The 13,231-nt window shown below is 39.3% G+C and overlaps 1 protein-coding gene across 3 annotated transcripts in view; it reads right to left on the bottom strand.

The window, feature by feature from the left end:
- Positions 1–13,231, bottom strand: part of Ankdd1b (ankyrin repeat and death domain containing 1B) — a 66,310-nt gene that overhangs the window by 31,177 nt on the left and 21,902 nt on the right. For all 3 annotated transcript variants that reach the window (XM_029564921.1, XM_029564922.1, XM_029564923.1), the window contains 2 exons: positions 9,509–9,607; positions 9,305–9,409 (listed from right to left, as the gene is read on the bottom strand). In XM_029564921.1, coding sequence (XP_029420781.1) covers positions 9,305–9,409; positions 9,509–9,607 — 204 coding nt within the window. The remainder of the gene's footprint in view (positions 1–9,304; positions 9,410–9,508; positions 9,608–13,231) is intronic.

The raw sequence follows: 13,231 nt of genomic DNA, 5'->3' as shown, positions 1-13,231 counted from the left end.
TAGCCCCAGCTGTCCTGGAACTCACTGTGTAGACCAGGCTGCCTCTGCCTCCCCAGTGCTGGGACTAAAGGCGTGCACCACCACACCGGGCCTCTGCTTTATTCTTAAGAAATCAAATGATAAAATTAAATAGTCTGGTTGGAGCCACAGTTTCCCACTTGCAGTTGAAGTGCAAAATCCATCTTGAGTTTTAGTGGGGACTTATACAAATATTTACAAATGGTAACAACAGATAAAGATTAACATAAATAAACTGGTCGTTAATCTCATATACCAACTTGAATGGATTGTGAAATGGCTAAGAGATTAGTAAAGCACACCTCTAGGTGTGTCTGTGAAGTCATTCCCAGAGAGAATTAGAGGTTGAGGGCTCTGATCTAATGAATGATTTAATCCATTGAAAGAATAAAGTCTGAACAGATTATCAGAAAGTAGTAGGACGGTAGAAGGTAGGCCTGGTTGGAAGCTGTAGGTCACTGAGGACCTGTCCTTGAAGCCCACATCTTTTTTGTTTTTTATGTGTGTGTATGTGTGCCTGAGGGTATGTATGTGCGCCATGTGTGTGCAGGTGACCTTAGAGACTAGAAGAGGGTGTCAGATGTCCTGGAACTGGAATTATAGGCAGTTGTGTGCTGCTCAGGATGGGTGCTAGGAAGTGAATCTGGGTCCTCTGGAAGAGCAACACGTGTTCTTAATCTCTTGAGTCATCTCTCCAGGCCAATGGAGACTAAATCTTGCCCTGGCCCTGTGCTATTCCTGCAGGGTTCTGCTTCCTGGCTACCATGCTGGAAGCTTCTCTGGTCTATGACACATTCCCTGCCATGGTGAACTAAAAGTTCTGAACCATGAGCTAAAATAAGTGTTTCTCCTTTTATTTTTATTTTTATTTACTTGTTTTTATTTTATGTGTATATGTGGTTTTATGTGTACATATGTTTTGCCTTCATGCATGTAAGTGGTAATGGTTGCCTAGTCCATAATTCATGGCAAGACAAAAACACCATGGAAGAAGGGCATGATACAGGAAAGTTACCTATGGCAATCAAAAAGAAAGGGGAGAAAAATGAACAGGAAGGAGCCAGGGCCAAGATATACCCTTCAAAGGCACACCTCCAATTCACCTACTTCCTCCAACTAGTCTCCATCTTTCACAGTTCCTCCACCTCCCAATAGTCTATTCAAATTCTGAATCCATCATCAACAGATTAAACCACTGAATAAGTCAGAGCCCTCGTCATCTGATCATTTCTAGGTGTCTCTCAAGCTAATCAAATTGAAAATGAAGATCATAATTTCTAGTATCTTTGGATAGCAGGCTTTTCTTTTCCAGTGCTGGACACTGAACCCAAGGTCTCATGCATGTTAAGAAGATCTCTGCCACTGAATTTTAGTTCCAACGGCTTCTCTGAGGCAACTGACCCTATGTCACGGAACTATGAGAGTGGCTTCAATATCCACTAAGGGATCTTCTTAGGTTCAGTTAAATATTTCAGACTCATAAAATTGTCACAAGCCACATTTGGCACCAGTCTACTCAAATGTCAAACATGAACCACAGCTTGCTCTTAATTGCTAGGCTGTACCTGACTGCCTCCTGTCAGGTGAAGTGATCATGTAACTCATGTTGGCTATGGCGACTGATTCAGAATTGTGCATATGAGGGGCTGGAGAGCGGTTAAGAGCACTGTGCACCCATTTCGTGCAATGCCCGCAGAGGTCAGAAGAGGGCTTTGGATCCCCTAGAACTGGAGTTTCAGGCAGTTGTTAGCTGCCATGTGGGTGCTGGGATTCAAACCTGGGTCCTCTGCAAGAGCAGCCAGTGCTCTTAACCACTGAGCCATCTCTCCAGCCCCATAAATAAAATATTTTTAATTAATTGAGCATATGATCCAAACAGGACTAAACAGAACTGTTTGTGAATTCAAATACGAACATTTGGTGAGAGGATTTCTGTCTTTTGGTCAAAATCTATAAGGATATAAACTTGAGGCTATAAACAGATATTTTCCCACCACATCAAGAGTATACAGAGAACTAATGCCAAGAAGCAGACAGCCAAGAGTTGCAGAAAGAAAAAGAGCTGGACTCACCATGTTTGAAATGAGCAAGGCACACCCTCAATGATCTTATTTAGAAGGTAGCAAATTGCCTTTATTTTCCAGCCCAGATTAAGATGATTTTTTGTTACTGTGACAGGATTATAATACTTATTTATCAGTTATTATTATATATTTATTAGTTCCTTTTTCATTACTATTATTCCAAAGCTAGACTACTTCATAAAGTAAAAAATTTATCTTAACTCATGATTCTGGAAGTGCAGGGTATAGGAACCACATTGGGAATGACCTTCTTGCTGGCAGAGTCCAGAGGCAGCGCAGGAGTCATATGGAAGGAGACAGAGAGCCTATGTTTCTCCCTCTGCTTATAAAGCCATCAGGTTTTAATCACAGGGGCTCCACCCTAACGACCATATCTAATACTGATCATTTCCCAGAGGCCTCGCCTCCTAACACTACAGTTGGCTTAATACCATTACATAAAACTCCAGGGATTAAACTTCTGCATGAGTTTGAAGCAGCTAATCACATTTAAACCATAACAAGAACAAATTTACAAAAGGATCAGAGGTCTGTTCAATTTTAAAATGGCCTGTCTCTTTTACCCTTAGTTGCTGCAGAGCTTTGCACTTCTATACAGCTAAACAAAGTGACAGAAGATCCACCCCCAGAGAAAGTGTAACTCATGGGAGGTTTCTGAGTTAGCATAGATGAAGCATCTTTGCTTTCCAAGAAAAGAGCTATTGCTTTGAACTTTGAATGCCCTTTTTAGATGTTCTCATTAGGAAAAAAAAAAAAAAGTAAGAGCCAAGTCTCACAAAATAAGGATGTTTAACATAATCTATATCATAAATTCTTCAAATGACAGCTTAAAAAAGGATGAGGTGATAGCAAGAGGAGATAGAAATCTTTTCTTCCATCCAAGTACATGCGATTAGGCAAAATACCAAAGGAATTTCAAAGCTATACATATTATTTGTAATGTTTCTTATCATGTCACTTCAGTTTTTTAAAACTACCCAACCCATTTGAATTATGTTCAAGTAGGCCTCTATCCAGTGCAGTCTCAAGGGATTCCCTTTATTTGGAAGACAAGAAGATTTTTCCAGCCAAGAAGAGTGTCAGAGGCCCAGGCTTTAGGCCTGGGATAGGTTACCACATGTCCCTGGATCCCGAGGATGATTCCCTTCTTCTTCTTCTTTTCTTCTTCTTCTTCTTCTTCTTCTTCTTCTTCTTCTTCTTCTTCTTCTTCTTCTTCTTCTTCTTCTTCTTCTTCTTCTTCCTCCTCCTCCTCCTCCTCCTCCTCCTCCTCTTCCTCTTCCTCCTCCTCCTTCTTGTCCTTCTTTTTGTTAATGCTATGTGTTTTTAACCCTTTTCCCCAGTTCTTAAACAGCTTTTTAATAAACAGCAAAACATAACTGGAACACAATTTTAAACATTTATAAATTAGATCACGAAGAGGATGCAAAATGTTCGCAGTGTGACTATTATTGCATATTCATATAGCTAATGTCATTCCTAAAATCTCATGCTAATACATTAGATTAGTCCATGAATAAAAGTGCCCAGATATAATAATCATAAGCTACATTAGTGGATCTCTTTTCCTTTTTAATATTTTAATATTATTTCTGATACTCGTTCCCTTATCAAACGAAATCTTCAAACTAATTTTTTTTAAATTGTTAAAACAGTGACTAAAATTCTGCAAACCAAGTAGTTAAGTTCACAGAAATTCTGGGAAAACAACTGAGAGAAAATACTCATATTAACAATGAATACACATATAAAACTCTAAAAATCAGATACTCTCAACGCTAAAGTTCATTTCCTGGGTTCAGACAAACTCTAACTGGTCTCTCTGACTTGTGGCTGACTTTATCCACTTGCATCTATACTATCCAAAGGTCTCTGGGCCAGAGGTACCCCAAACTGGAGTGAAAATATTTGGAACTGGTTACTCTGTTTACTAACTTTTTTACCCTATTTCTATTTTTCCTCAAGATTTTCTATTTCTCACATACATAAGATAAGAACTCCTATCTTTTCAGATACAAAATGGGTTATTTTGTGCAAAAAGGAAGTTTTTAAAGTAACAATAGTTTTGATTTAAAAAAAATCTTCACTTTTTTTATAACTTCAATCTATTTTAAATTGATTAAAGAGAAACCAGCAATCCCATCTTATTATTAAATACCACAAATGGCAAACCTTAGCTAAGGAAGTGTCTTATTTTGGTTAAGTTTCAGCAGTGACCTTATTCTCAAAGGTGATTAACTATTAAAGTCACTTTTCTTTTTGGAAGGGGAATGGGAAGGGAGAGGCAGGAGGAGAGGTGCATGAGGGTGGGACAGGGTTCACAAGCTGTACAATTAGTATATGATTTTGGTCATTTTCTCACAACATTGTTATCTCATATATTTTACTAATTAAGAATATGCTAAAAGACAGTGTTAAACCTAAATATGAAAGCAAATTGATAAAATATTCATTGCCAAGTTTCATAAATATATGTAATTCTAAAGTCTCGACATCTCCACATATTTATAAGCTAACATAATACTCAATTCAAACTCATTATGAAGTTATGCAGTTACTATTACCTAGATCTGACATGATCTTCATAAAGACTAAACGAAGCAAAAGCAAACAAAGATGTTATATCTTTTGGATTCTACCCAGATTTCGGGGAAATGGGCATGTTTCTTTCTTTTGGTTTTGTGTGTGTGTGTGTGTGTGTGTGTGTGTGTGTGTGTGTGTGTGTTTGTGTGTGTGTGTGTGTGTGTATGTGTGTGAGAGAGAGAGAGATGTTTAAAAAACACTAGAAACAAACATGAGGTTTTCTAAATATTGTATAAGAACTTAGTTTCCTGGTTTTAGCTTCAGATTTTCCTCCTGAACTGTGTTTGCTCTTGCAGAAAGATCTTCAAGTGTGTGTTGGCGTCCAACACCTGATTAATAAGTTATGGTTTTTTTCCAGTTCCACCTTATGTTTGGCATTGACTACATCCTTATCAGCATTCATCATCTTAGGTAACAAACTTTTGGGCCTCAGATACAAAATCCTTGATAAGTTGTCTTATTTCTGAAGCACTGGGAGGCAGTGGGATGGGCAGGACATCTCAGGCCGGGACCTACTTTTAGCATTCTATATTTGAACTTGGTACATTGATGTTTTTTCCAAGTGAACAAGTCTGAGGGATTTAAATTATCTGTTATAAATTATTTTTATGTTTAAGTAGTAATACTGTCAGGGTTATCAAATTTTTAAAAATTACCAAATTCAGCAAAAAAAAAAAAAAATCAAAACCAGCCATTAAATGGGCACTCAAAGTCCTACCTGAGCACTCTTTACCAAAGCGATCCTTGAGACATTTTCACGAGGCAATGTGTTTTTTGTATACATCCGTGTCCTACATTCCCCATTATGTAGGAAGATTAACATACAGCAGAACCTCAGTGTTGGAAAAACCTGGAATAACTAAAGCAGGACTAGAAAGTGTGCCAGGAAGTCAAGAGTGTCCAGAGCTGAAGGTGTAGCTCAGGTGCACAGGGGGATGGCTCTGGGTCCTCACACACTGCAGCTAACAGTTTCGGTTAAACACAACCTAAGATACACTTGGTCCCTATATCAATAGGTGAATTAAACTACTCACAATCCAAAATATTCAGGAAAAACACTAAATATACTGAACACTCACAGACATTTTTCCTTGTCATTCCCCAACTGTGTGCTATAATAAAGATACAGCGTTATCATTGTAGCAGCTATTATAAGCAATCTAGAGATATTTTATAGGACAAGGGAGGCCATGTATAGATTATATGTAAGCACTACACCATTTTAGATGAGGATTTAATCAACTGCCCATTTTACATCCAAGTAGAGTTCTGGGACCAAGCCCCTGTGGAGACTGAGGGAAGTCTGAACGAGAAAATGGATTTCTTCTCAAGTCACCTTACACTCTTCACTACCACCCTTTCCCCGAACAGAAGCTTCTTTGCATTTTGACTTACAGAGATTTCTAATTTTGATTCCTTTAGGCCAGCTGATATAAGTTATAGCTACAGATGGCACAAACAGAACTAACCAATATGTAAATAGCCTCTTACCCAACACTTTAGTTTTAGTATTGATCACAGATGGAAGTTGACATATAGATTAAAAATATTTAGACTATTTACCTTACAACTCCTGGCTCCTCTAATCTCACTCTGCTGCTGATCCCACAATGATCTCTAGGGCTGTGGAGCTGAGAAAACTCTCAGATTTCCTAGTGTTCTGCATGTCCCTAAGCTTCACCCAGATGCCCTTGGACCTAGTTAAATTCATTTTATCTTAAAGTCTTTTCCTGGTAAGGTTTCGCTTGTCGGTCTGGAATTTCCTTCAAGCCAAAGGAGAAGATTTTATTGGTAGATAAACAGGCTTTTTCTGTTGAGAAGAGTCTCAGCAAGACAGCAATGCTATGAGACAGAGTACTCTTTTCTATGCTATGTGTTCATGAACTCCCACAACACCTCTATCACATGAATGAGTCAATAGACTATCACCTTCTAACCCCAACCCCATGTGGGCTTCTTTTCCATTCTTCTATTATGGTAAGATATTCATAACATAAAATTTGCCATCATAATCATTGTTAAGTACATGGTTTAGTGATACTAAGTACATTTATTTATCTATTTATTAGTTTGTGTGTAGGGTGTGTGTGTGCTACCATGTATGTGAGCAGATCAGAGGACAAGTTGGAGTTGGTTCTCTGCTTCTACCATGCGGGTTCCAGGGATCAAACTCAGTTCATCAGGCTTAGCAGCAAGTCCCTTCACCCACTGAGCCATCTTTCCAGGCCTGGTAGTAGGTAAATTTATATTATTATGTAGCCATAACCACCATACATTTTCATAATCCTTTTTACCTTTAAAAATTGGACTGGGTCCACTAATCAATAGCTACCTGTTCTCCTCCCTTCTTTCCCTTAGCAAGCAAGATTCCAACTGGGTTTTGCCAACATACTTGATGTATCTTAGAAAAAAGGTACTTTGTCTATTACATTAATCAGTCCAGGTTTCTTACTGGAATAAAAACAGACTGAGTTTTTTTCTCCCTACACATTGCAATGAACCCATTCACCTTCTCATGGTCTCTGAACCTATTTTAACCTGCGATCTCTCAGTGGACATGTAGCTCTACACACTCTACTGAGCTCCTCAGCCTTTTCCTCAGCAGACTGTCAGAGCAAGAGGAAGAAAGGTATGACAGAATGAGCTCAGAATCGGCTGGAAAGACATGATAGACAAGCAGCTCAGGAAGTAGGGAGTGTGGTGACGCATAACTTATCCCAACACTCTGGAGGCTGAGATGCTGAGACAGGAGGATCACAGGTTCAAGGGCACCCTTGGCTATATAGCAAGATCTTCTCTCAAACAATCAATACAGGACAAAGAAGAGGAGGAAGAGAAGGAGGTGGTTCTCATTAAATCTGCTGTAGCCTCTGAGTCCAACAGTCTGCCTACTCCTTCCTACACAATGCTGTCGCCCATGAAAGAGCCAGAGTCCACTGGAAGTAGGAAAAATTATAAGTCTCAAATACAAGTCTTCGACAAACATCTGCTGAATTGAAGTAAATAAAATTCATTCACAGATAGTCACTGTTTAATGGGTACAGAATGGCAGTTTTGCAAGCATGGATCAAACTGCACACTTGCCCTTATCTGAAATTATGTCTGCTTATGGTTTCTATTTGAAGGGAATCAGATAGTGCATTTGACCTTTAATAGTTGTTTTAATAATTACCATTTAGTGAGCACTTACCATGAGCTAAGTGCTTTAAAGTCAGTCATTACCTCATTTGAACATCCCAACAGTGGCTGTTTCAATATGGATATGCAGGAAAGGTTTAGGGTGATGTGATTGGAAGGGGGCTGAAGAATGGTTCATCATGAAGCCTATTTGCCTAGAATCTTTTACATAAAACTGAGGAAATATCAATAATCATCTCTATCAAAGAAAGGTTTACTAAAGTGTGTGTGTGTGTATGTGTTTATGAGAGAGACAGAGACAGAGAGAGACAGAGATAGAGGCAGGATCCTCCCCACTATCCCTTGGTACTACCACAAACTAGTTTTATTATTCCATTTTATTATTCCATTTTGCATATGGAAAACTGAGCTTTCAGCAGCAATCGGAGAGCTTGCTAAAAGCCTCATAGCTAATAGAGTAGCACTTTCTAGAATGCAGTCCATGCTTGTCTATCTCCAAATTACAAATGTGTAGATGTTTAGTCATATACAAGAAAGGAAAAGGAATGTATAGGCCTCATTTGGAAAACTGCTTTTCTTCTCACTGTTATTTTTAAGGTTGAAGTCAAGTAAAAATTATTTCCTAAATCAGCTTCCCCAGAAACATTTGTAGACAATAACATTCTAGTAGCACAAAAGCATGTGACTCCCGTTCACAGCATCTATTCCACAGCTGGGAAATCAATGTCTATTGCATCAGAGATTCAAACCCATGAAAAGAGTGTAGAAACAGATATTCCAGGGAAGGAGAGTCCCTGACGCATGGAATTGTCCACTGTCATCTGAGAAAAGAGACAGAACAGCATATCAACAGTTTGTCAGAGAGTTTGTCAAACAGTTTGTAGAGACTTTAGACAGGGTACTTAGCCTGGCCCTTGACTTCTACTGTACTGGATTATTCATTCATTCTATGCTCTGTAGAGCATCTATATGTACCAGGCCCTAGACCTCTCCCTGAAGGAATATATGTAAATGACTTTCCTCTGCACCCAGCACATTAATATATGCTCTGAGATGGAGCTAGTATTGTTAATCTCTTCTTATGAATAGAAAAGAAACAGATAAATACAGGAAAACTGCATCATATTCCATGATTGGTTACTGCATAACTTTGGGTCAAATACATTCTAAAAAGTAAGGCACCATAGAGTAAGATTCAGGTACACATTTTGAATACCAGTGGAGGTGGATACCGACCAAACCCTGGCCAGGATGAGGGAGTTTAAAGGAAAGTAGGAATCCAGCCACTTTCTCTATGCGTCCTGCTCTCCCCATATGCAGGACCCAGGGCTACTGCCAACAATGACACTTCCCTCCTCGTCTATGCTCTGCCAGAGAGATGAAGGAGCTGGCTACAGGACCAGGTCTGTGTGTGTTTGCTACCCTAGCAGCTCCACCAGGGACAAGAAGAAAGCAGAATTTGGTAGGGGGTACTGCAACCGTACCTCATCAGGCTGGTTCAGGTCTTTCAAGTGCAAGTCTTGAATGAGGTAGTCCACGATGTGCAGGTTATTGCCCTGAGCTGCAAAGTGGAGGGCATTCATTCCTTCCTAAAGAGAGCCAGGATAAAGGAGACAGGTCACGACCTCAGTCTCCCCCTCCTGCACTGGTGAAGCTAGAGTTGTGCCCAGATGGGACCTAGTACTTACCTGGCTCTTGGCTCTCTGGTCTGCTCCAGCTTTAACCAGCATGAGCATGACCTCGAAGCTTCCAGACCAGGCTGCAAGGTGAATTACTGTCAGCCCATGCTTCCCCAAGAAGAGAGAAGAGGAGAACACATTACATAATGAACCATAGCATTCTATCTCAGGCAACAAAATCCTAGGTAATACTAGACCGATGAAAAATTAAGAATTTAATATATAAGCCAGGAGTGGTGGTGCACGCCTTTAATCCCAGCACTCAGGAGGCAGAGGCAGGTGGACCTCTGTGGGTTCAAGGCCAGCCTGGTCTACATAGTGAGTTCCAGGTCAGCTGGGAGTAAAGGGAGAGCCTGTTTCAAAATACCAAAAAAAAAAAGAAAAAAGAAAAAAGAAAAAAAAAAGAATGTAATACATAGAAAAAGTGACATTTCAATCCTACAGGGGAATGGGTAACACCTAATAAGCAAAATATGCACAATTGGGTCTCCATCTGAAGAAAATAAAATGAAATGGCACACTACACTATACTAAAAATTTATCAATACATACAATAGCACAAGCGCCCAAATCATAAATATACTAGGACAAAATCTAGGTTATAACGGGTGTTCTCTCTCAATTCAGAGCAAAAGGGAAAAATAGAACATAAAATCAATAAGCAAAAGACATTTTCAAAACCAAACCATTAATAAAGATAAACAGTAACTGTAATATATGAAGTATTCTTGCAAATCAACAAGAAAAGGTAAACTAATATAAAAATATGCAGGCAAAGGTGCTCTCGTAGGGAATTAGAAAAATAAAAAATGATATTGTCTAAACTAATTGGACATATATCTATTTAAATTTAAAATATAGGATCTGGAGAGTTGGCTCAGCAGTCAAGAGCACTGACTGCTCTTGCAGAGAACCTGGGTGCAGTTCCCAGCACCCACATGGTGGATAACAACCGTCTGTAACTCCAGTTCCAGGTAATTTGACACTCTCTCCTGGTCTCCGTGGGCACTGCATGACATGGGTGAACTTACATACATGCAGGCAAAACATTCCTGCACATAAAATAAAAATAAATGTTAAAAAATACAACCACCAACTCACCCCCTCCTAGGACCTAAAGAGTTCTATATATACATATATGTGAATGTTAATTGTAACACTGAAAACTAGAAACTAGGTATATATGCCCATTAATATAGGAAAGCTAAATAAATTATGAAATAGTTATATCACATCGTACATCCTAGGTGCATGATGCATGAATGCGAGTACTCAAATACCACATCATACCTACAGGTCAGAGGATAACATCCAGGATCATGCGTTACCTGCTGAGTCATCTTTCCAGCCCTAATCCCACTTTTTTTCTGGTCTTTTTGAGACAGGGTCTCCCTGTAGCCTGGAACTCACTATGTAGACCAGGCTGGCCTCAAACTCACAGAGATTCTCCTGCCTCTGCCTCCCAAGTGCTGGGATTAAAGGCATGCACCACCATGCCTGGGTCCTAATCCCATTTTTAAAGATACAGTGGACAACAATCTCTTTTATGTAAGTGTACATATCTATACTTATTTATAGGTAGATATCTACAGGATAGTATACAAATATTGATAGAGATATTGATATAGATAGGATTATATGAGCATAGAAATACATGTATCTCAGCTGAATGTAGCCACTAGAGGACAAAAGGTACATTGGAAGAAGAAATCAGAAAAGATGAGTCAATGAAGGGTCCTATTCATATAGAAGCTACCCAGAAATTCCATTTGTATGAAATTATACAGAGGTCTATGCATAGGCACATGTATGCATCAAGTAGTTAGACCGAGAGATTCATTTCAGGACCCTGTATACTAAATCATACACTGCCTTAGCAGAGAGAAACGTATGGAAAGAAACAGCCAACAGTTAACATTGGCTATCTCAAGAAGATGGGATCAGATGCAAGAAAACTGAGGAAAACTGATTCAGATGTTCAGCCTTAGTTAAAGAAGCAATAGAGATCAAATGCTGCCAGCATCATCTTTAACATCAGTCAGAACTGAACTCAGACCCTGGTCACTCTCCACCACTGCCAAGTACTCTAATATTGTTCAACTTCATTAATGCTCAGCTGAAGATTCATATTCCATCTTTTGGTTTTGTTTTGTTTTGTTTTGTTGATACAGAATCTTACTGTGTAGCCCAACTGGCCTCAAACTTGCCATCCTCCTGCCTCAACCTCCAAAATTCTGGGATTACAGCTATCCTTCTACCATGCCTGGCTGTCCTGTTCCTTATATTTAAGGTCACAAGTTTTCCTTTTCTGTTTCTTTTATTCCTGTAAACAATTAACCCACTGCCTCTGTACAGCTGCTTGCTAAAAGTAAGCCCTCTCACTGCAACATCTTTGTCTCAAATGATGATGTTTTTGATCCAGGACACATTTGCTAGATGTACACATTTGAGTAAACAGCCAAGGAATAAGGGTCTGTACCATTCCTATTTGTGACATTTATAAAGCCCCTTGGCATTTGTTTTGGCGGCCCCAGACTGCATTCTCGGTAGAGTTCATGTTGGGAGAGTGAACTAGCAAAGCCCAGCTTATTACTATGAAACTCTAAATTGGTGCTCTTGACTAGGGGCACTTGTATTTCCAGAGGAGATTTGAAAATATTTTGGGACATTTTTGATGGTTATAACTCAGGGGTGATACTGGCATTTAGAGGGCAGAGGCCAGGGACAGTTTTAAACACCCTACAAGGCACAAGGTAACCCTACAACAAAAACTTATATGGCTTCAGTGTATCGACAAATAGCTTTATCTGTTGAGAAATCCCGCTAGTAAACCTAGGCACTCTATAAAATTTACAGTTTAGTTGGACATTGCATTAAAGTTTAGCCCATTTATATACCACAAATTCTAGTCTACAGAAAGTTTAGTGATTTTTACACTCTTCTTTTTACAAGGAACAAGGACATATTATGACTAGTCGAGGTTCTTTTAAGAAGTGTACCACCCATAATCCCACCTTCTTTTAGGCTTCTGTACTAATGGATGGATCTAGAAACTGTTATACTAAGTGAAGTAACACAGACTCAGAAAAACAAACGACATATGTTCTCCCCCATATGTGGCTCCTAGCACAGTGATTTTTACACTCTTCTTTTTACAAGGAACAAGGACATATTATGACTAGTCGAGGTTCTTTTAAGAAGTGTACCACCCATAATCCCACCTTCTTTTAGGCTTCTGTACTAATGGATGGATCTAGAAACTGTTATACTAAGTGAAGTAACACAGACTCAGAAAAACAAACGACATATGTTCTCCCCCATATGTGCATCCTAGCACCAAATCCTTTTAAATTCCAGGTCCTTTTAATAAGATGATGCTATACAGCAGTCTCTTCTGCATGAAATAACTACCATCATCACGACCTCGGCTGAGCCTGATTGCTAAAAATAGTCACAATTGGGCTTGTTGATGGTTGTGCTCATTCATTAAAGGAGTGCCAAGCAGGGTCACTGGACCCTCACCTGAGTATCCAGCCATTCCTCCCAGCCAACTAGTCCAGCCTTGGAAGACAAAAGAAAAATGAGGAAGAACCCAATAGAAGGATGCTTTTGGAAGCCCTTGTCAAGAAACTCCAATGGACTTTCATATGAACATTTGAAAATTACCCTGTTCTGACTTTTTTCTAGTTCCCTGTCTAGAACTTGTAATGCTAATTACTCTTGCCTTTACTT

Source organism: Nannospalax galili, unplaced genomic scaffold (assembly GCF_000622305.1).
Source record: "Nannospalax galili isolate Female #2095 unplaced genomic scaffold, S.galili_v1.0 scaffold2758, whole genome shotgun sequence".
In the NCBI taxonomy this organism is placed as follows: domain Eukaryota; kingdom Metazoa; phylum Chordata; class Mammalia; order Rodentia; family Spalacidae; genus Nannospalax; species Nannospalax galili.
This window is presented reverse-complemented; position numbering and strand designations above follow the sequence as displayed.